The 24,400-nt window shown below is 35.9% G+C and overlaps 1 protein-coding gene across 1 annotated transcript in view; it reads left to right on the top strand.

The window, feature by feature from the left end:
* Nucleotides 1–24,400, top strand: part of DACH2 (dachshund family transcription factor 2) — a 933,902-nt gene that overhangs the window by 761,386 nt on the left and 148,116 nt on the right. Inside the window, exons 9-10 of the mRNA XM_061137595.1 lie at nt 19,558–19,706; nt 19,832–19,979. Coding sequence (XP_060993578.1) covers nt 19,558–19,706; nt 19,832–19,979 — 297 coding nt within the window. The remainder of the gene's footprint in view (nt 1–19,557; nt 19,707–19,831; nt 19,980–24,400) is intronic.

The raw sequence follows: 24,400 nt of genomic DNA, 5'->3' as shown, positions 1-24,400 counted from the left end.
TTAGCTGTAATTTTATCAAATATATTATCAATGCCTTTCTCTCTATCTTGCCCTTCTGAGGAACCAGAATGTTGGTACACTCATTGTTATTCAAAGATTTCTTATACTGTACTCACTTTTCTTTTTCTTTTTTTTTTCTTTCTGCTGTTCCCTTTGGATGATTCCCATTATTCTATCTTCTAGATCACTTATGTGTTCTTGTATATCAGCTAGTCTGCTCTTAATTTCTTCTAGTGTGTTTTTCATTTTAGTTATTGTATTTTTCATTCTGACTGGTTATTTTTATTTCCTAGTTTCTTATTACAATTCCTACTGAATTTTAAATTCTTTTCCCTAGTTCAGTTAGCATACTTATAATTAATGCCTTGGATTATTTATCAGGTAAGTTATTTGTTTCTATTTCATTATTTTATTTTTCAGGTTTTTTGTTAATGTTGTTTTTTCAGTTGAAACCAATTCATTCATCATTTCACCTTGCTTAACTTTCTATGTCTCTATAAAGTTAGATAAAATATTTGCTTGATGAAGTCTTGAAGGTTGTCCTTATGTGGGAACATCCTGATACTCTCTGCTTGTGCCCAGTAGCTTTGGTGGGAGAGTTGGATATGATATGAACATGAGTCATGTTTTTGTTTTTCCCAGGGTGTTCTGGCAGCTCTTGCCTTGGTAGAAGGTGAAGCTGGGGCTTCCCCTCTATTTAGTGGCTGTCATTGCACTAGTAGGTTTAGGGGAAAGTTTCAAGTTGCTGAATCAGAAGTCCTGAGGTTTAGGTCTGAACTTACTCTGTTCCCTTCAAGTATATGCTCTCTCTCTTCCCAGTTCTAGTCCCCTTGAGCCTGAGGGAACCACTGCGGGAGCAATAGATGCTCATGTGGTGTCTCATGTTGCATGGCCTGTAACAGTCAAGCTGCAGACAAGACAGGGTTGTTTTTGATGCACTGCCTTGGTAAGCACCTACAATGGCTGCCCTGCCAAATTAGATGCCTTTTTTTGGCGTCAGCCCCCTTTGTCCTTCACAACCAATCTATACCTTTGACCTCTGGTGCCTCTACTCTTGTGTAGAACTGTGCTTCAGAGTAGTTAGGGTCTGTGTGGGCTGTCAGTATGTGTTAGGGCTTGGGCTGTGTAAGTTCCACCACAGAGGTTGGGCTGCTTCTGATGTATTCCCTTGGTAAGTGTCAATAATGGCTGATCTCATCACAGGTATTAAAAAGCAGAGACATTACTTTGCCAACAAAGGTCCGTCTAGTCAAGGCTACAGTTTTTCCAGTGGTCATGTATGGATGTGAGAGTTGGACTATAAAGAAAGCTGAGCACCTAAGAATTGATACTTTTGAACTGTGGTGTTGGAGAAGTCTCTTGAGAGTTGCTTGGACTGCAAGGAGATCCAACGAGTCCATCCTAAAGGATATAAGTCCTGGGTGTTCATTGGAGGGATTGATGTTGAAGCTGAAACTCCAATACTTTGGCCACCTGATGAGAAGATCTGACTCATTTGAAAAGACCCTGACATTGGGAAAAATTGAGGGCAGGAGGAGAAGGGGATGACAGAGGATGAGATGGTTGGATGGCATCACTGACTCGATTGACATGGGTTTGGGTGGACTCCGGGATTTGGTGATGGACAGGGAGGCCTGGCGTGCTGTGGTTCATGGGGTCGCAAAGAGTCAGACAGAACTGAGGGACTAAACTGAACTGAACATCCTTCTTATACACGACTTTGGGTCTTAATCACTTCTTTGTCCACAGCTGAGCTCTTTTCTTGGTCACATAACTCTTGCTCCAGTGTGGATCTGCAAAATGAAGAAGCAGAACTAGCGCTCTCTCTTGCCTCAAGCTGGGGCATGTGCCAGTGTAGTTACAGGAAACCAGTCAGCCACCTGTGCAGTTTTAATCTGCCCTCTGCCGTCCCTTCAGCAGCAAGTTTATGTGTGTGTGTTCCTCACAAGCAGGGTTCAAACTTCCCACAGCCCTCCTATTACTCCCACCAGGACTAGTCCTCCAAATTACCAAGGGGGCTCATCTTTCCTATGTCAGATCCCAGGACTCAGTTGCCCAATATGTGGCTTGAACTGCTCACTCCCCAGGGAGAATATCCACATGCTTCATCTCGCTCTCCCTCTGAATCCCCCCCCTGGGGCACAGGTTCCAATCTGCTCCTCATTTATATGCCCTTCCTATCTTATTATGTGTGTATCTTTCTTGCAGCCTTGCTTGTACAGGAGTCCTTCTCTCAGTTTCCAGTTTTCAGTGAGAATTCTTCCACATGGAGATGTATTTGTGTTGTGTTTGTGGAGGGAGGTGAGTTCCATATCCTCTTACTGGACCATTTTGATCTCCTCACTGTATGGTAGTGGAGAATATTTGCATACATATGCAAACACACATATACTTACATTTCCTGTTCACAAATATGGAAATGAAATTTATGAGACCTGAACAGGGACAACATATAACAGTGAAGAACTTAATTTTTAAATAACTTATAAAAAATTGAAAAAGCTTGTAAACAAAAACATATGGTGCAAAATTCAACTTTCCAAATCCTGAATTTAGGATTTGACTCTCTTTGCTTCTAAGTTAAACTCTAACTCTACTACCATGAGGGATGCATAGGTCATTTTCCCCTACTTTAACTCATGTCAACCTTATGAAAGCATACATAGCACACTGGATATGTAAAATGTCAATCTTCTTTGCTAAATTATAGTCATCAAACAATACCTTCGGTGGAAAGAGTAAACATGATGCAGAGGGAAAATGCAATTTTTGGCTTTGTTTTGGTAAACATTGTAATGTTACAAATTGGCAGCCAAATTATTCACTATCATTTTAGCACACAGTTTACATTGCACTTAAAATCTTTTTAAATTAATGAACAAAGTCTGAGAAAAATGAAGGAAATTAAAAAAGATTTGAAAAGAAAAAAGAAAAACAAACAAACAAACAAAAAAGGATTTGAACTGTGATCTATATCTATTCTAGCTCTTAAAATTATTTAAATAAGTGCTATGGGAAGCCATTGCCTTTATAAGCCTTTTAAGATATTTACAGCAAAATATTTTTCCCTGCGATTGAATTTTTCAAAGTACTAAACTATTATGGAGAAATATGTTTTTACCAACTTTATGACTCCCTAGACACTACATTCTCTATAAGCACTGGATCTTCTTGGACGTAAACATTATTGCAAAAAGGCCATGTCATTTGAACAAGGCATATAGCTTTGAAAGTGTATATGCAACATACCCATAGGAATGCCAGTATCACTAGTGTAATACTGTTTTAAGGCCTGCCTTTTATTATAGTAGACCTGAGTAATTTGCTCCAATTTTATATCTCTATTTTATTAGGGTATTTTACATCTGTGTAATACTCCTACCACTGCCTGTCTATACTTTCTGGCTTCAGTGGATGGCATGGGATATACTATATAAGAAGACTAAACAGGGAAAGACAGAAGATGTATCTTTATAAGATGTTTTATTTCTTTAGAAAAGTAAATGATAAATATCATCTGGGACCTGAAAATTTGGCCTCTATTACTTTAAATGTTTGGAAGGGTTGACAAAGTTTAAAAAGCTATGAAGTATTTTTAATGGAATATTGCTAACCATAGTGCTTACTTTCTTAGTAAGTGGGAAAAATAATACATATTATAAGTGTCCTGATAGCTTAAAGGATGTTGCAAGCAATAATATTATTGATACATTAATGTCAAGACTAGAATAGCATATTGTGTTGCCTTTACTCTTTGAAAGCTTTTTTTTTTTTTTATTAAATCAGATTTTCTCAGAGACAAGTTAAATTAAATGTTTACTTGGGTTATTAGAACATTCTCCCAAGAAACTGTGATGTAGATTGTGCTTGAAAATACAAGCTAACTATGGCATATTTCATTATCTGTTAACATAGGTGTTTTAACTGAAGATAGGATGGATTGCACTGTCAGCAACTAAGAGTAGGAAGTAATTTCCAACATTGTATAAAAATACTTTTTTTAACACTGAAAAAATGCCAAATGGGAGCTAAATGATGGCTGGGAGGTGACAGTCAACATAGAAGGAGTGAGAAAAGTGATTTTTCATACTGATCAATTCAGATTGGGAAAATGACAATCTCTGAGGGAACTAGATAAACACATCTGACCAGGGGATGAACTCATGCTCCTTAAAGTAAACCAAAGGAATATGAATACAGATACAGGTCAAATGCAGAAATGGTTGATATATGGTACTAAAATGAATACAATTTCATTGGAATCGAATGTTAGAATGTTGCTACTTAAAACACTTTATCCAAATAAATGAATCATAAAAACATAGAATTGGAATCTAGTACAAAAGTTTGGGTGATATATTCAAGTCTGATTGCTGTTGTTATTCAGTTGCTAGGTCTTGTCTGACTCTTTGTAACCTCATGGTTTGCAGCATGCTAGGCTCCACTGCTCTCCACTATCTCCGGGAGTTTACTCAAATTCATGTCTATTGAGTCGGTGATGCTATCTAGCCATCTCATCCTCTACCACTCCCTTCTCCTTTTGCTTTCAGTCTTTCCCAGCATTCGGGTCATTTCCAGTGAGTTGACTCTTGGCACCACGTGGCCAAAGTATGGGAGCTTCAGCTTCAGCATGAACCCTTGCAATGAATATTCAGGACTGGTTTCCTTTATGATTGACTGGTTTCATCTCCTTGCAGTCCAAGGGACTCTCAAGAGTCTTCTCAGCATCACCATTTGAAAGCAAAAATTCCTCAGTACTTAACCTTCTTTACAGTCCAACACACACATCCAAACTACTACTGCAAAAACTGTAGCTTTGTCTATACAGACCTTTGTTGGCAAAGAGATGTCTCTGCTTTTTAATACACTGGGTAGGTTTGTCATAACTTTCCTTCCAAGGAGCAAATGTCTTTTAATTTCATGGCTGCTGTCACCATCTGCCATGATTTTGAACCCAAGAAAAGAAAATCTGTCAGATCTTCCACTTTCCCCTTTTATTTGCCTTGAAGTGATGGGATCAGATGCCATGATCTTAATTTTTTGAATTTTGAATTTCAAGCCAGCTTTTTCACTCTCCTCTTTCACCCACATCATGAGGCTCTTTACTTCCTCTTCACTTTCTGCCATTAGAGTAGTGTCATCTGCATATCTGAAATGGTTGTTATTTCTCCCAGCTATCTTGATTACAGCTTGTTATTATTCTAGTCTGGCATTTTGAATGATGCACTCTGCATATAACTTAAATAAATAGGGTGACAATAAATACTTTGTCATATTCTTTTCACAATTTGGAACCAGTTAGTTAGTAGTTCCATGTCTGTATCTAATTGCTGATAATTGAATTGCATACAGGTTTTTCAGGAGACAGGTAAGGTTGTTTGGTACTCCCATTTCTTTAATAATTTTGCACAGTTTGTTGTGACCCACAGAGTCAAAGGCTTTATCATAGCCAATGAGGTAGAAGTATATGATTTTTCTGGAATTCCCTTGGTTTCTCTATGATCTAGCTAATGTTGACAATTTGATCTCTGGTTTCTCTGTCTCTTCAAAATTGAGCATAACTTTGCTAATGTGTGAAATGAGCCCAATTATATGGTAGTCTGACAATTCTTTGGCATTGCCCTTCTTTAGGATTGGAATGAAAAGTTACCTTTTCTAGTCTTGTGTCATTGCTGAGTTTTTCAAATTTGCTGACATATTGAATGCAGCACTTTAACAACATCATCTTTTAAGATTTTAAATTCAGCTGGAATTCCATCACCTCCACTAGCTTTGTTCATAGTAATGCTTCCTAAGGTCCACTTGACTTTACACTCCAGGATGTCCAGCTTTAGGTGAGTGACCACACCATCATGGTTATCCAGGTAATTGAGACCTTTTTTTGTATAGTTCTTCAGTGTATTCTTGCCACCTCTTCTTAATCTCTTCTGCTTCTGTTAGTCCTTACTGTTTCTGTCATTTGTCATGCCCATCTTTATATGAGACATTCCCTCGATATCTCCAATTTTCTTGAAGATATCTCTAGTCTTACCCATTCTATTGTTTTTCTCTACTTCTTTGCATTGTCCATTTAAGAAAGCCTTCTTATCTTTCTTAGCCATGCTCTGGAACTCTGCATTCATTTGGGTATATTTTTCCCTTTCTCCTTTGCCTTTTACTTCTCTTCTTTATTCAGCTATTTGTAAAGCCTCCTCAGACAACCACTTTGCCTTCTTACATTTCTTCTTCTTTGGGATGGTTTTGACCACTGCCTCTTGTACAATGCTATGAACCACTATCCATTGTTTTTCAAGTACTCTGTCTACCAGATCTAATCCCTTGTCACCTCTACTGTGTAATCATAGGGGATTTTATTTAAGTCATACCTGAATTGTCTTGCATTTTCTCCTACTTTCTTCAATTTAAGTCTGAATTTTGCTATACAGAGCTGATGATCTAAGCTACAGTCAGCTCCAAATCTTTTTTTTTTTTTGCTAACTATATAGAGCTTCTCCATCTTTGACTGCAAGGAATATAATCAATTTGATTTCAATATTGATCATCTGGTGATGTCAATTTTTAGAGCTGTCTTTTTGGTTATTGGAAAAGTGTTTACTATAACCAGTGTGTCCTCTGACAATAGTCTTTTAGCTTTTGCCCTGCTTCATTTTACATTTACAAGATATTAATAATTAAATATATAATATATTGGTTCTTAATTTTGTTTTTATTTCCATTTGTTCTCACTACATGTTTCCTCTGGATGAATTCATAATATTTGTACATTCATAGATACAGAAAATTTTAGAGAATTACACTTAATATAAACTACTGTTTTTTGTTGGGCTTTGTGCAAAGTAAACCTTAAAAACATATTTTTTTCTCAGAGGAAATATCATTGATTATGAGTATGTATAAATTTGGGATCAGATAAGTAAAGAAACTGGAGAAAATCAGAGGAACCTAAACTGTCACTGGATGTTGAGAGCTAAGAAATTACCTGGGTAGTTCTGATCAGTTTGTGTAGTATTAAAGTAATTTAGGTCATGCATGTCATGTGCTTTTAATAGTACATATATATATATATATATATATATATATATATATATATATATATCCTGCAAGGAGATTCAACCAGTCCATCCTAAAGGAAATGAGTCCTGAATATTCATTGGAAGGATTGATACTGAAGCTGAAACTCCAATACTTTGGCCCACTGATGCTAAGAACTGATTCATTTGAAAAGACCCTGATGCTGGGAAAGATTGCAGGCGAGAGGAGAAGAGGATGACAGAGGATGAGATGGTTGGATGGCATCACCAACTCAACGGACATGAGTTTGAGTAAACTCTGGGAGTTGGTGTTGGACAGTGAGGCCTTGCATGCTGCAATCCATGAGGTCGCAAAGAGTCAGACATGACTGAGCAACTGAACTGACTCACTGACTGATACACACACACATGTGCTCAGTTGTCTCCTACTCTTTGTGACCCCATGGACTGTAGCCAGGAAGATTCTCTGGAGAAGGAAATGGCTATCCACTCCCATATTCTTGCCTGGAGAATTCCATGGACAGAAGAGCTTGGCGGGCTGCAGCCCATGGGGTCACAAAGAGCTGGACACGACTGAGCAAATAACACTTTCACTTTTTCACCTCATATGCTATGTACAGTGCTATGTGCTTCCACGTTTGTTTTCCCACTTAAATCTCCCACAAACACTTCTCAGGTAATTCTTCCTATTCTACAATAAAGGCCATTGAAGTTAAGAGACATGACATTCCAAGACACAGATTCAGGCAACTTTGTTGTGTTTTAAGTAAAACAGCAGAAGCATACATTTCAGGAAAGAAAGGAATTAAAATAAGAAAGTGGTGTATCTGGTGATTAACCTTTGAATAACTATTGAAGTTACCCTGAATGATACATTTGTGAAAATTTTGTAATTGAGATTTCTAATATAATTATTAAATGAAATCACTGCAATCCTTTTCAATTTGTAAATATGTGAACTCATTTTAATTGGCACCACAATACCATGTACAACTGAGTACTCAATAAATGCTTCTGATAAAAATCACAATGTTAGATGTGAATGTTGAAATAGAAGTGAGTAAAATTGAAATAAGCCATACAACCTAACTAGAAACATAGTTGAGGAAGAGGTAATGTGAAACATGAAAGAAAATGGCATATTTACTTGTTCTGTTGATGATGTTTAGCCCTCCTTGCTTCCTTGGATATATCTTAAGAATTATTTTTTTATTATTATTGTTATCATTTATTTACATAATTTTCTTAAAAGAATTTGTTCAGCAGATGGTATAAGCTCTCATGGCAATAGGCACTATCTAAAAATAGGATTATGCATTTGGTGAAGATTGTTGAACTGAGCATTATTAATGGATACTTGCTTCTTTGACAAAACTTCAGAGATTTCCAAAGGAGAAGCAACAGTTTTGATGGTCTTAATGCCAACATTACACAGAAAATTTTTTTAAAAATGTAAAAATTGCTGTGTTTTGCTCCAGTAATTAAATTATATTTTAAAGAAAATTCAGTTTTGTAAAATAATTAAATGATTGGACCATAAAATAATCTGAGCACTGAAGAATTGATGCTTTTGAACTGTGGTGTCAGAGAAGACTCTTGAGAGTCCCTTGGGCAGCAAGGAGATCAAACCAGTCAATCCTAAAGGAAATCAGTCCTGGATATACATTGGAAGGACTGATGCTGAAGATGAAACTCCAATACTTCGGCCACCTGATGCGAAGAACTGACTCATTGGAAAAGACCCTGATGCTGGGAAAGATTGAAAGCAGAAAGAGAAGGGGATGACAGAGGATGAAATCATTGGATGGCATCACTGACTCAACGGACATGAGTTTGAGCAAGCTCCGGGTGTTGGTGCTGGACAGGGAGGCCTGGCATGCTGTAGTCCATGGGGTCAAAAAGAGTCAGACACGACTGAGTGACTGAACTGAACTGAACTGAACTGATTGGCATGATTTTGAACTGGCTAGATTTACAATAGTGTTGTGATTATGATTTCAAGACTCATCTATTAAAAAAAAAACTCTTAATTGTTTTCTATTATAAAAATATGATGCCTCGGTTTATTTTTTTATTTACTAGCTAAAACAGAAAGATCAATATATATTCTCTTCAATGTTTGTGCATACATTTTTCTAAGTCTGAGAGAGACACAAAGAGAGGAATGGAGAGAAGAGAAAGATACTTAATGAATAAAAGAATGTTTTCAATTTTATATCATTGGTACTGTGGTAACATCAAAAGTATAAAGCCATAAGTGGGTATAATTGCAGAGTTATTAGTGATTGTGCCAATATAAATGTCAAACCTATATAATTATCTACATATTCCTCATTACAGAATTTATAGAAGGTGACAAATTATAATCCATCACATAGACTGTTCTTGCCAAAATGTCATTGTCATTCAAATGACAGTGTCATTCTAACTTTAAATCATCTTTAATTTTTCATTTTAATCCTATGAAAATATCCAATTTCTACCTTTCACAAATACAATGAAATAGTACTCAAGGATTAATCCATATAACTGTTGTTTTCCATACTGAACTGTTGCTTATGTTAAATTCATTCTTGGAAAAGTATTTTGCTTTTACCCGTATAGACTCACTTTTTTTGAACTGTTGTTTCCTGATCCTTTGTTACAAATAGGCCTCATAATACACTTTTTTTTTAGTGCCGTGTAAATTGGTCTTCATAATCTCTAAGTCTGTAGAACAGTCTAGTTGATGTGTCTCTAATTTTATACAATTTCTTGAGGCTGTGAAAATACATGTTTAAAATTTGGTATCATTTTGAAATTTCTTAAAGTGGTAAAGGCCAGTATTTTTAAAAGATATTGTAATAAGAAGCAATATTAATCATCTTTAAATGTAGCAAAATTGACTTTTATATAGTTCAGTGGTTTCTCAAACTGTGATCCCCACATCAGGAGCATCAGCTGGGCACTTAATAATTCCAGTTGCTAGGCCCTACCCTAAACTTACTGAATCAGAAAATTTGGGAGTTGGAAACGATTTTTTAAAGAACTTTAGGACATTCTAATGCATGATAAAGTTTACAAACCACTGCTGTTAAGGTACTGGATTAATAAGTTGTTCCCCTGTACCTTCCACCGAACTACTTAGACATGTTAACTAAGTGGGGGGGGGGGGGGAAGCAGTGATTTTAAAGTTAGCAGGACTGCCAGATCAGAGCAGTAAATTCTTATTCCTGATTTGTGCCAGATTAAGAACAGAATTTTCCTCCCTGGTTGATGGAAATGATTGCACATTTCCTGGCAGGGAAGCAAAATGAAAAATCTGCTTTATAGCATCTGCAGTCAGCTAGATGACTGAACCTCCAGTAAGTGTTTAAAAGCAGGATTATATTAGAACCCTGAGGCTCTTTTGCAGATAAGCCAGGGCAATGAAACATTATCACCTGGAAGGGTCAACTGATTGATGGAAATATGTGCTCTCTCCCCCATTTTTCCTAAACACATCTCTTTAAAGCATCAGCTTCCTTCCCACTTTACCTCTATGACCACACCTGCCTCCTGTTTGCCAGTTTCTAATGCAGACTCTTATATATTAACTTCCCACTCATTTAATGTTCTCCCCTTTGCAGCCTTTTTCACAGAGGTAACTGGGCTTGTTTTCTGAAGCAGAGACTTGTACATGCTTCTGGTGCTGTTTGATTGTATATTGGAAATTCTTGTCTATCTTGCAGTTTTTAGATCAAATTCTATTCTCTGTATGAAATTTCTTTCTATTCCAAGTCCTCAGCTTTTTTCTGTTTCTGTGTTCTAGAAAATACAGACGTACTTCAAAAAAATCAGTCAGATTTGCTTTAATAATACATCTCAAAGATGAGAGAAAAATGTGTATATATTATTACTCTTTTTAGTCCTCAAAGGACTAGGATATGCAGACTGGTTCAATAAATATAGAGTAGGCATATTTTGATAACTATATCAACTGTTTTTTGAAATTGCAAAATTTCAGTTTATCATAACATCTATGAAAGTGAAGTCGCTCAGTCGTGTCTGACTTTTTGCGACCCCATGGACTGTAGCCTACCAGGATCCTCTGTCCATGGGATTTTCCAGGCAAGATTACTGGAGTGGGTTTCCATTTCCTTCTCCAGGGGATCTTCCTGACCCAGGGATCGAACCCGGGTTCCCTCTTTGTAAGCAGACACTTTACCATCTGAGCCAACAGGGAAGTCCATAACATCTGTAGACTATAATAATTATTTATTCTATTTGAGAGACTGAGAGTTGACAAGAAACTCTACTTAAGTCCTCTATTTATTCCTTCCTTTCACCACATATTTGTACAAAAACAAAGCTTTTAAAATTATGTATTCATGTACTATATTACCTTTTTAAATAGAAAGGGAAAAAAAGGAATAAATATGATGATCAGAAGTCTTACCTCATGGTTTAAGATTATTGGTATGTATTCAAAATCATTACAACTGTTGTAGATGTCTGTTAGTTAATAAATACCAGATAGACAGCAATAGGAAAATTAAAAACAGGAAAAGGTCCCCACTCTTATGGAGAGTATACTGTAATAAAATGAAATGTAACCACTGCCACCATATGCGTGCTCAGTCATGTCCAACTCTTTGTGACACCACAGATTGTAGCCCACCAGGCTCCTCTGTCCATAGAATTTTCCCAGCAAGTATACTGGAATGAATTGCCATTTCCTCCTCCAGGGGATCTTCCTGATCCAGGGATCGAACCCATGTCTCCTGCATTGGCAGGCAGATTCATTGCAACTGAGCTAGCTGGGAATCCTTGAAACATGTAACAAAAATAGCAAATAAATAAGTTATTGTATATTAAATGGTGATCAATTTTATAGGAAAATCGTGTAAAGGGAATGGAAATGGGGTTCAGGCTGCAATGTTAAATCAGATGTTTGACATAAGTTTCACTAATAAGGTGATATTTGAGCAAAGAACTGAAGTCAGGAACCTGAAATTAAATGTCTAAGAACTCTAAAACATACCATGTAAACTACTGTGTTAGTCCTAAATCACTGACTTGAACTTATTGTCTTATTAAGCATATTAAACTCTCTAGAATTTTAGTACAGAAAGGGAAATCTAGTTTAACTGTTCATTCATTGAGATTTTCCTATATAATTTTGAAACAGTTCTGGTTCTCAACCAGTATTGACAATTGGGCCAGATAATTATTTGATGGGGATGGAGGAAGGGGCTGGGCATCCCTGGCCTCTACCATTAGATACCAGTAGCACACACCCCTATCTCCTCAGTTTTGACAGTCAAGGATGTCTCCAGGTACTGCCAGCTGTCCTCTGGGCAGGAAAACTGCTCCCAGCTGAGAACCACTGGTCTTGGATTAGGAAGTTTTCTCAGACCTTTGATAACTGAGAAAATAACATTGGCCTAATTTAGGGTGAAGCCAGGCTCGTCCAACTATTACCAAAAGAGGATTTTTTCAACATGTCATTTCATGAGGTGTTAGTGGATGCTTAGTTGGTCAAATACATTACTGTAGTCTCCTCTTCCATTCCTGGTAATTTTCAATAAACAATTTATTTAACAAACACATATATTGCCTTTACTTTGAATAACTTTACAAATATTACTTTATTAATATTTATAACAACCCTATAATTATTGTTATTATCTTAACTTTATAGGTGAATAAATTGAGGCACAGAAAGATTAAGGAAATTTTCCAGGGACTAGCAAATCACAGAGAAGTACTGCAAACATAGAAAGTTCAGTTCTAGCATATATTAGTCTTTGTCACTATGGTTTCAACTATCTGTTTTAACTTGTAACTATGTTAATATTATAATTAGCATTTTAAAGGTTCTGATATGTTCTGTTTTAATAGATTTAGCAAATAAAAATGAAAACAATGTGCTCAGTAAAATTTAATTTCAGCTAAGCAAATCATTGTTTAGCATAAGGATGTCCCATAGAATGTTTTAGCGTACTTATTAGTATAGTAAACAAATAATTTGTTGTTTATTTGAAATTCAAATTTCACTGGGCACCCTGTAATTTATCTGGCAGCTCTTGCTTTAAAGAAAACTGTTTAATACTGTTCAAACCAATTTTTTCAACACTAGTTTGAGCAAGGAAAGTTTTTCTTATTGGGACACTTAATAACCTAGAGAAGTTCCATGGGACTTTATTCTAAGGACACTGGGAACACTTTTCAACTAGAGTCAATAGGTTAATTTGAGTACTTACTCCAGACCACAGTGATCTCTCATTCTTTGAACTCACAGGGGCACTTAATCTATGTCACATGATTTCACACATAATTGTACACTTCTATAACTTGTTTACTTTTTTCCAAAATAACGTGTCAGCTTCTTAATGACAGGGACTGAGTATCATACTTCCTCCAAACCCTTCACTGAATATAATATTTATTATCAGATACTATTTTATCTGAAAGATGATTTATTTCTAATTAATCATTTATAAAGGGAGTCTGTTTTTACACATTGCTAATCTAAGCATCTAGAGCAATACAGGGCCATAATTGGTTTAAAAGTATTCTGCCTCACTTTCTCAGGCTGGTGACCCTTCATTCCTTTGCTACTAACTTTCTGTTTTCATTTATCAGCATTATTATTTTTTTTATTCCCTAAAGAAATATAACAATTTGGGAATCAAATTTTTCTTTTCAAATTTAATGATGGCAACACTTGAGTCATTGTTCAACTCAGACCATGACCTCATATTCATGCAGGTCAGATCATTTCACAATAGTTGGTCATTTTGTTGTTGTCATTATTCCTCATTTTGGAAGAGGGAAGCAGGTGTCTTGCTTGTGCCAAATGTAATACTAATGACACCAACAAAAGAGAGTCCCCTGGGCTAGCTCTATTTAGGGGAAAGCTCTCAAATCAAATAATGAAATTTACTTTATTTGTTAAAGAATGGAAACTGATGACCTGGTAGGTGGCTGCATTTTTCCACTGCTAAGTGATTCAGCTGTGTTCAATTTCTATTCCTATATCATGATCCTCAGAGGAAAGAAGAAACACTTAACCCCATGAAAAGTGAAAAAACACTAGAGTCAAGTAGAAAGTCTCCAGCATCCTTGACTTTAATTTTTAGAATGAATTTTCCATCCTGAGCATTTAACATATGTTTATATTTTTTTCTATAAATAAACTTCTTGTCAATTTTATATCTATTCATCTGGGCCCTAAAAGTAAGATATTAAAATTAACAGCTTGTTCTCTAAATGAATTTCCAAGTGCTATTGCAAAGTATGGCAGGCTTAACAAACACGTTCAATAAAAGTAGTCTCCAATTTGCTTCAATAAATTTAAGCGTTGCTCATATCCTCAGCTAGATAGCAGTAGTTCTAGGTTTATCTTTTAATTTATGCCATTGCATTGTATATGTTGCTAAATATCTTAATACATGTATCTTGAACACTAGCCTTTTAATTAAAATTTCTCAATCAAAACTCTTTCTCTCTGGATTACAAAGAGATTCTCTTATTTCACTAACAGTATATATTTCTTGTATTTGCCCATATTTAATTTCATTGCCAATTAGGATTTTCCAATCCTGCCTAATAAATTCCTACATAAAAGTACATCTATTCAAACTCTGAGGAAAATGTAAGTGCTACTCAGATCATTCATTTTTGTAGCCTGTGATTTAAATCAGAAAAAAAAAATGATGAATGCTTTGACAGTTTTCATGTATACACACCAAAATATAATACACTTCAACTAGTTTTTGACTATTATGGACCTTAACATACACTATGACCTTGGTCAGGAAAAGCATGTTTGGTTTGCACAGAAACTTAATCATAAGAAGTCATAAGTAGAATCCTTCTTCTTTATTGCCCTTTTCTAGGACTAGGAAATATATTGCTTGTGGGACAGGTAGGATATGAACAATGGGCCAAATAGAGTCCAGGGTTATGTCATCCATGTGAAAACTGCTGCTGAAAATCGATGTGATCTCTGCTCTACTGTCATCTCAGTTCCCACCCTCTGTGTCCTATTTGTCTTTTAGTAGAAGCTTAGATCTGTGTGCTGTCTCTATGTGTCTCTCTTGGGCCAGATTATCAAAATGAATCATTGCCTGCATATCTCTTATATTTCTATTTATTTTCCTGGTGTTGACTAGGTCTGATGAAATATGATTCTTTTTGCATTTGATCCTCACTGCAGCAAGCAGCACCTAATTCAGCTGTGTCTATCTCTTTAAAGAAGAGTAATACCATTTTGAAACTTCAATCTACTGTACAGCAACATTACAAATCATAGACCATGCAACCTGTCTTCATAGTCAATAGTAATTTTCCTTTCAGCCAATTTAATGGAATTTCATTAATCTCCAAATAGAAGATTTCTAGTGATTTTAATGTAGTTTTAATGTTGTTTTATGCATACTTAATGTACTGCTTTCCTTTTCAGATTTTTGTTAATAGAATACTCCTCAGATTCTGACCACTGAGGTTACATGTGTGTGTAGAGTAAGACATGACAAATAACCCATATTTTTAAGAACTCTGCCCTGATACAAAATATTTATTCACGAGAAACCTTATGTTATCTATGAATCATCAGGAAGTCAACATTCTAACTTTGTAGTAGTTCATTTTGTAAAAAATAGATCTTCTACCAGGATACATAAATTCATCTTGAAGATTTATAAACATCAATATAAATATGTTGAAACTCCCTAATTACTATTAATATTGATAAATCATTGTGAAGTCATGTGCATTCCACTTAATGCACTCATATGCAAAAGACAAAATGCTAGCTAAATAAAGACTTCAGTAAATAAAGCATAATACTGCTTCATTAGTTGTTGAGAAATAAGCTTTTGAGTCATTACAGCTGCTGCATAAGACATATTTTATAAATTAGATTTTTAATAAGATACTTCCAATGTTCAAACCTTGTAGTTGAAATAGTTCACAGAATTTGTGTTCATTCTCTCTGGAATACTTTGCCTCTCCCAAAGCTGCTACTGACAAAGAAGGAAGAAAGGAAGGAAGGAAGGAGGGAGAGAAGGAAGGAAGAAAGACAAGTTCTGTAAGAGGTTAGGGTTAATTTATAAGCAAGCTCTATAAGACACATACATCAAGCATTTAGGTTCAAAATATTATTTGTCAGTTTTACTAAAAAACGATGCCTGGGAATACGTTCCTTTTAAAAAATATTTATTTTAATTGGAGGATAATTATTTAAAAATATTGTGGTGGTTTTTGCCATACATTGACATGAATCAGCCACATATGTCTCCCCATTCTGAGCCCCTCTCTCACTTCCCTCCCCACCCCATCCCTCTGGGTTGTCCCAGTGCAATGACTTTGAGTGCCCTGTTTCACGCATCAAACTTGGACTGGGCATCTCTTTCACATATGGTAATATATATGTTTCAATGCTATTCTCTCAAATCATCCCACCCTCGCCTTCTCCACAGAGTCCAAAAGACTGTTCTTTACATCTGTGTCTCTTTTGCTGTCTCACATATAGGGTCATCATTACCCTACCCATCATTACCCTTTCTAAATTCCATATATATGCGCTAATATACTGTATTGGTGTTTCTCTTTCTGACTTACTTCACTCTGTATAATAGGCTCTAGTTTCATCCACCTCATTAGAACTGACTCAAATGAATTCTTTTTTAGAGCTGAGTCACATTCCATTGTGTATATATACAACTTCCTTATCCATTCGCCTGCCAGTGGACATCTAGGTTGCTTCCATGTCCTAGCTATTGTAAACAGTGTTGCGGTGAACATTGGGGTACACGTGTCTCTTTCAATTCTGGTTTCCTCGGTGTGTATGTCCAGTAGTGGGATTGCTGGCAGTTCTGTTTCCAGATTTTTAAGGAATCTTCACACTGTTCTCCATAGTGGTGGTACCAGTTTACATTCCCACCAACATGTAAGAGGGTTCCCTTTTCTCCACACCCTCTCCAGCATTTATTTTCTGTAGCCTTTTTGATGGCAGTTATTCTGACTGGCGTGAGATGGTACCTCATTGTGGTTTTGATTTGCATTTCTCTGTATGCATTTCTGTATGTCTTCTTCGGAGAAATGTCTGTTTAGTTCTTTGGCCCACTTTTTGATTGGGTCATTTATTTTTCTGGTATTGAGCTGCTTGTATATTTTGGAGATTAATTCTTTGTCAGTTGTTTCATTAGCTATTATTTTCTCTCATTCTGAAGGTTGCCTTTTCACCTTGCTTATAGTTTCCTTCATTGTGCAAAAACTTTTATGTTTAATTAGGTCCCATTTGTTTATTTTTGTTTTTATTTCCATTACTCTGGGAGGTGGGTCATAGAGGATCTTGCTGCGATTTATGTCAGAGTGTTCTGCCTATGTTCTCCTCTAAGAGTTTTTTCTGGTCTTACATTTAGATATCTAATCCATTTTGAGTTTATTTCTGTGTATGGTGTTAGAAAATATTCTAGCTTCATTCTTTTACAAGTGGTTGACCAGTTTTCCCAGCACCACTTGTTAAAAGAATTTATATTTCCTCCATTGTATATTTTTGTCTCCTTTATCAAAGATAAGGTGTTCATAGGTGCATGGATTTATCTCTGGACTTTCTATTTTGTTCCATTGATCTATATTTCTGTCCCTGTGCCAGTGCTATAGATACTTTCCTTATAGTTTCCTGTACAAAAAGAAAATCCATTGTTTATTTTATGCATATTATTGAATTCTTTAAAACCAATATTCAAATGCCCTGTAACATTTTGGATTCAAATAATGTGAAACTTTATTCTCTCAAATAATTGTTTGCATTTTTATCTCTATAGGCTTTAGGAAATTAGAAATTGTAACAGTGATCTACATAACAGTACTTTATTCAGAGATAATGCTATCCCATTAAGTAATCCCACAGAGGTTCCCATAATTGTATGCCACAGGTTTCCACACAGGAAATCCCACAGCAAACCACGATGACTGTGAATTCAATGGGGTTCAAGACTCTGCACACTAAGTATATAGGCTGCTTGGGCAATTGAAAAATGAGGACTATGACAAACCCATATTCCTATCCTTACAAGGACCAGAACCAATAGCTAGAGTTTTGTTTTCAAACCATGTGAAAATTCTAGATTTCTAGTCTAGATTCAAGTCTAGTTTTTTTGTTTTTTTGAATAAGTCTCAAAATATATAGGGTCACTGAAAATTTTTATGACTAGAGAGATGCATATTTTCAAAGTTTCTGTGTGCTCAGTTACTGAAATAAAGAAACTGTGGTGAATAGAATAACTTTGTTTGAGGTGCTGTGATTCAATGCACTGTACACTGCTATTGTAGCCATTTAAGAATATCAGACTTTGATTACTTTCCATGATTACCTCTGTAGCAGTGTGTTTTTATATATGTCAAAAAAGTTCCAATTCCTAATTGTAGAGAAAATTTTGCTAAGTGGTTCATACATCTCACACAAAAGATTTTCAACCAGAATTCAAGTAGTCAATTAGTTAGCTTCTCAAAGTAACAGGAGATTCCTTTTGTACTTAGATGTATCTGTGCCAAACAAATCTGAAATATTTTATTAGACAAAAATTCTATTTCTGTCTCTTCATATGAAGCTTTAAAGGAATCTCATTAAAGTCATGAGTGTGTAGGAGAAATTAATATGCAAATAAAAGAACAGAAAATATACACTTTGTGGCTTTACAACATAGGTTATTATTTTTTTCATAAGAAATAGTCTTCAAAATAAGAGGTAAACTGGAAAACAGTCCAGATTCTAAACTAGTGAATGATTAAACACAAAGTAATATATCCACGAAATAGAAAACTTTTCAGCAATAGAAAGGAAAAAAATCCACTGATACATGCCACAACATAGGTTAACCTCAAAAAAATATGCTAAGCAAAAGACAGAGAAAAAGACCACTTACTGTATGATTCTATTTATGTAAATACCTAGTAAAGGCAATCCTGTAGAAACAAAAATTAGATTAGTAGTTGTCAGAGGCTTGAAGTGGGAAAGGAGACTAATACAAATGGGCATAAGGATTATTTTGGAGGTGAATGAAGTGCTCTGAAATAGAGTTTTGGTAATGGTTGTGCAATGTAAAAATTAGTGATGCATACATTGAAAAAGGTGAATTTTATTATATGTAAATTATACTCCAATAAATGTGTTAAAACATGGAGATAGATGAATATAGACATAGATATATAGATACATTTAAAGAGAAAAATATAAAGTGATTTATGTTTTACTAAGAAATGATTGGATCATTTAACTTATAGATAGTAATGAATATATCTTAAATTTGTTTTAAAAAACTTTATGCCAGTTAGTAGTAAATATTGCTTCATTTTCACAGATTCTTTACTGGAACATTTATTTTTGAGAAATTAGATTTAGGTGGAAAATAGGTATGGCTTCCAATTACGAGTTTTCCATCAGTTAGCTGTAGAAACAAAATCTTTATAGATGCTATTAGTGGTGGAGGAAACATAGTGAAAAAATTGAGCTATTAGTTTATGAACCTTCTGATATTAATTTTGTTTTTTACAGAAGAGGTACCTGTTCAAATTCCAATGATGAAGTCACCCTTGGACAAGATCCAACTGACTCCTGGGCAGGCATTGCCTCCTGGATTCCCTGGACCATTCATTTTTGCTGATAGTCTGTCCTCTGTGGAGACTCTGTTGACCAACATTCAGGTCAACAATATTTCTATAAACAAAATAAATGTAATACAAGACATTAGCACTTACATCAATTATTTCACATTTGAGAAATTAAAACAGATAAGATGAACTGTATGTCATTTGCTGTACTTTGACAGGGTTTACTGAAAGTGGCTTTGGATAATGCTCGCATTCAAGAGAAGCAGATTCAACAAGAAAAAAAGGAACTGCGAATGGAGCTCTATAGAGAGAGAGAAATTAGAGAAAACCTTGAAAGACAACTGGCAGTTGAGCTTCAAAGCAGAAGTAAGTTTAACAAGTTCAGTATAACTGAGAAAGTTAACATTGTGTTGGAAATATTTTCAGTAGTAATCAAAATATTCTTAGATATAACTTGTGACTGCGAAAAGGGTGCAGTCATAATAAAATCAAATCCCATACCCATAATACCAAAGAAGTTCTCTCAATGATGTGAAGATTCTGAACCCCATGTCAGGATTACCAGCCTGGGGATCTATAAAGGGACTGAGAATCCACAGGGAATCCAGCCTTGCAGGCCAGAGGGATTTGATTATAGGACTTCCACAGGATTGGCAGAAAAAGAGACTCTAGTCTTGGAGGGCACAAACAAAATCTTACACACACCAAGACCCAGAGGAAAGGAGCAGTGAGCCCCCAGGTTGTTGTTCAGTCACTGTCATGTCCAACTCTTTACAACCCCATGAAATGCAGCACACCAGGCTTCCTTGTCCCTCACCATCTCCTGGAGTTTGCCCAAGTTCATGTCCATTGAATCAGTGATGCCATCCAACCATCTCATCCTTTGCTGCCCTCTTCTCCTCCTGCCTTCAAGCTTTCCCAGTATCAGGGTCTTTTCCAATGAGCTGGCTCTTTCCCTCAGGTGGCCAAATTATTGAAGATTCAGCATTAGTCCTTCCGAAGAGTATTCAGGGTTGATTTCCTTTAAGATCGACTGGTTTGATCTCCTTGCTTTACAATGGACTCTCAAAAGTCTTCTCCAGCACCACAGTTTGAAAACATCAATTCTTTGGCATTCTGCCTTCTTTATTGTCCAGTTCTCACATCCATACATGACTACTGGAAAGACCATAGACATGACTATATGGATCTTTGTTGGCAAAGTGACATACTGTCTAGGTTTTTCATAGCTTTCCTGCCAAGAAGCAATTGTCTTCTAATTCCATGTCTGCAGTCACCATCCTCAGTGACTTTAGAGCCCAGGAATAGGAAATTGTCACTGCTTTCACCTTTTCACCTTCTATTTGCCATGAAATGATGGGACCAGATGCCATGATCTTATTTTTTTTAATATTGAGTTTTAAGCCAGATTTTTTCACTCTTCTCCTTCACTCTCATCAGGAAGCTCTTTAGTTCCTCTTTACTTTCTGCCATTGGAGTGGTATCTTCAGCATATTTGAGGTTGTTAATGTTTCTCCCAGCAATCTTGATTCCAATTTGTAGCTCATCTAGCCTGGCATTTTGCATGATGTGCTCTGCATATAAGTTAAGCAAACAGGGTGACAATAAACAGCCTTGTCATACTCCTTTCTCAATTCTGAACCAGTCATTTGTTCTATGCAGTGTTCTAACTGTTGCTTCTTGGCCTGCATACAGGTTTCTCAGGAGACAGGTAAGATGGTCTGGTGTTCCCATCTCTTTAAGAGTTTTCCAGTTTGTTATGATCCACATAGTCAGAACCCACAGGAGATTGAACAAAATCTACCTGCTAGTGTTGAAGGGTCTCCTGTGGAGGTGTGGGTTTGCAGGGGCTCACCACAGGGGTGGGGACACTGGCATCATCAGGCCAGGAAAGTCCCCCTTGTCGTAAAATCCTTATGAAGTTCACCATTAACCCTAGATATAGAATTCACAGACCCCAAGGCTGGCTCATCTCAGGCCAAACAATTAACAGTGAGGGAATGCAACTTCACCCATCAGCAAATAATTGGTTTAAAGCTTTACTGAGCAAGGCCTTGCCCACCAGCGCAAGACTTAGTTTTTCCCATCATCAGTCACTCCCAGCAGGAAGCTTACACAAGCCTCTTAGCCTCATCCATCAGGGGGAAGACAGAAGAAGAAAAAAGAAGTACAGTTTCACAGTGGCTAAAACAAAAACCATATTATAGAAAGTAATCACAATGAAAATGCAGAAAATTATGCCTCAGATGTAGTGACAAGAAAAAAAAAAAAAAAAAACCAGAAAAACAACTAAATGAAGTGAAGATAGACAACATTTCAGAAAAAAAGAATTTAGAGTAATGATAGTGAAGATGAACCAGGATCTCAGGCAAACAATGCAGAAGACACAAGAAATGTTTACCACAAACCTAGAAGAACTAAAAAGAAACAGAAATGAATAATACACCAGATAGAATTAATAGAATAACTGAAGCAGAAGAACAGATAAATAACCTGGAAGAGAGAATGGTGGAAATCATTGCTGCAGAACAGAAAAAAGGAAAAAGAATGGAAAATGAAGATAGCCTAAGAGACCTCTGGGACAATATTAAATGCACCAACACTCACGTTATAGGGGTCCCAAAGGGAGAAGAGAGAGAGAAAGGACCTGTGAAAATATTTGAAAATATAATAGCTGAAAAATTCTCTCACATGGGAAAGAAAATAATCAACCAAAAAATCCAAGGAGGAACACATCAAGACACATAGTAATCAACCAGAAAAAAATTAAAGACAAGGTTAAAATATTAAAAGCAACAAGTGAAAAATGACAAATAACATACAAGGGAACTCCCTTCAGGCTCTCAACTGATTTATCAACATAAATTCTACAAGCCAGAATGGCAGAATATACTTAAAATGATGAAAGGGAAGAAACTGCAACCAAGAATACTCTACCCAGCAAAACTCTCATTCAGATTTGAGGAATCAAAAGCTTTCCAGATAAGCAAAAGTTATGAGAATTCAGTACCACCAAACCAGCTTTACAACAAATGCTAAAGGAATTTCTCTAGACAGAAAACACCAGAGGAAGAAAAGACCTACAGTAAAGTAAATCCAAAACAATTAAGAAAATGGTAATAGGTTCATGTAATTACCTAGGATAAGTACCCTAAATGTAACTGGATTAAATGCACCAACCAAAAGACATAGACTGGTTGGGCTGATGAAAACATGTACATGTATGCACTTCCAGTTGTTGACCCCCAAGATTGTATGTAATTATTTATATTGTTGTTGATCATGTTCCCATTATGGCTTGCAATTTTAATTATCTTTTATTTTTTGTCTTGCTATTGATTGTGAAAACTGATAAACATCTTTCACTATTGCAAAAAAAAAAAAAATCCTTATGTATGAAATGCTTACTCTTTGCCAAGAACAGCACTAGATTCTGAAGGTAGAAGATAAATAACACTCAGTTCCTGTCCTTGAAAGGTTTACATTTTAAAGGACTAGCACAGCCAATCAGTTAATTTTAAGACAAAGTGGCAAGAGCAATGATGTATATATATATATATATATATATATGTTTATATAGAGAGAGGATAGTTAATTCAACTTGGTGCTCTGGGTATTTGATGGTTGAGGAAGGCTTTCTGATGCTGCCACTTGAATCTGAGTCCTGAAGAATCCGTAAGCCAAGAAAGAAAGGGCATGAGAGTACCTGAGTGATTTGTTAATTCTACAACAATGAGCATGACTATACAGTCCATGGACTTCTCCAGGCCAGAGTACTGGACTGGGTAGCCGTTCCCTTCTCCATGAGGTCTTCTCAGCCCAGGGATCGAATCCAAGTCTCCCACATTGCAGATGGATTCTTTACCAACTGAGCCACCAGGGAAGCCCAAGCATGGAGGCAAGAAGCCTAAAACATGGGGAAGTGTATACAGTTTTTTTATTACTGTGGCTTTGACTTTTATAAAGTAAATGTTGAGAGATGATGCAGAAAATAGAGGCTAAATTATAAAGGAGAGTTTTAATCATGGAAAATATTACCTTGGATTTTGACCTGTAGATTATGAGAAGTATTAAAAGATAAACAGGGGAATGATCTGGTCTGATTTTAATTAGATAGAACACTCCAGTGTTGGGAATAGATTAGAAGGGGACTTACAGTGAGGTTAGAAACAAGGAAGCTATATAAAAGGAGACTTCCCTCATCTAGACAGTGGTGAAGAGGACTGAAATAGGGTAGCATATGGACACAAAAGGGAGAGAATGAAGAAATACTCTTCAGAAATAGAACTAACTTTCCAACAATGGGTAGACATTTGATAATCTGCAGACATGGATAATGAGACTAGCTTGTATCAAAATTGAAGAAAATTCAAAATTTTACTTTAACCAATAATTTCCACCTCTTCCTTATAGTCTCCATAAAATACTATACAACAGCGAGTGGTTGTTGTGTTTTTAGCTTTTTTCCTTTCTTTGCTTAATCTTCTATAGAATGATCACAAAGCAAACATTAAGTAACAGTTAAAGAGTATGAAGGAGAGGCAAAAAAGGGAGAGAAAATTTACAACCCACATAATACTTCCCTAAACAAAGAAGGGTTACACCATTTGAGTAAAATCCACTAACTTTATATTATTCCAAAATAACATTATATTCAGAAATTTGTATCAATAATTAAATTTTACTAGATATTTTCCTTAGGGCCTAGAAATTATAAGCTTAGTTCAAAATGGAAATTCAACCATTGCATTTCAGAAGAATTAAACATTATTTTATCTTGCTGAAGT

This window comes from Dama dama, chromosome X (genome assembly GCF_033118175.1).
Source record: "Dama dama isolate Ldn47 chromosome X, ASM3311817v1, whole genome shotgun sequence".
Lineage (NCBI taxonomy): Eukaryota > Metazoa > Chordata > Mammalia > Artiodactyla > Cervidae > Dama > Dama dama.
Note: the sequence above shows the minus strand (reverse complement) of the source record. Positions and strands in the feature narration are given on the sequence as shown.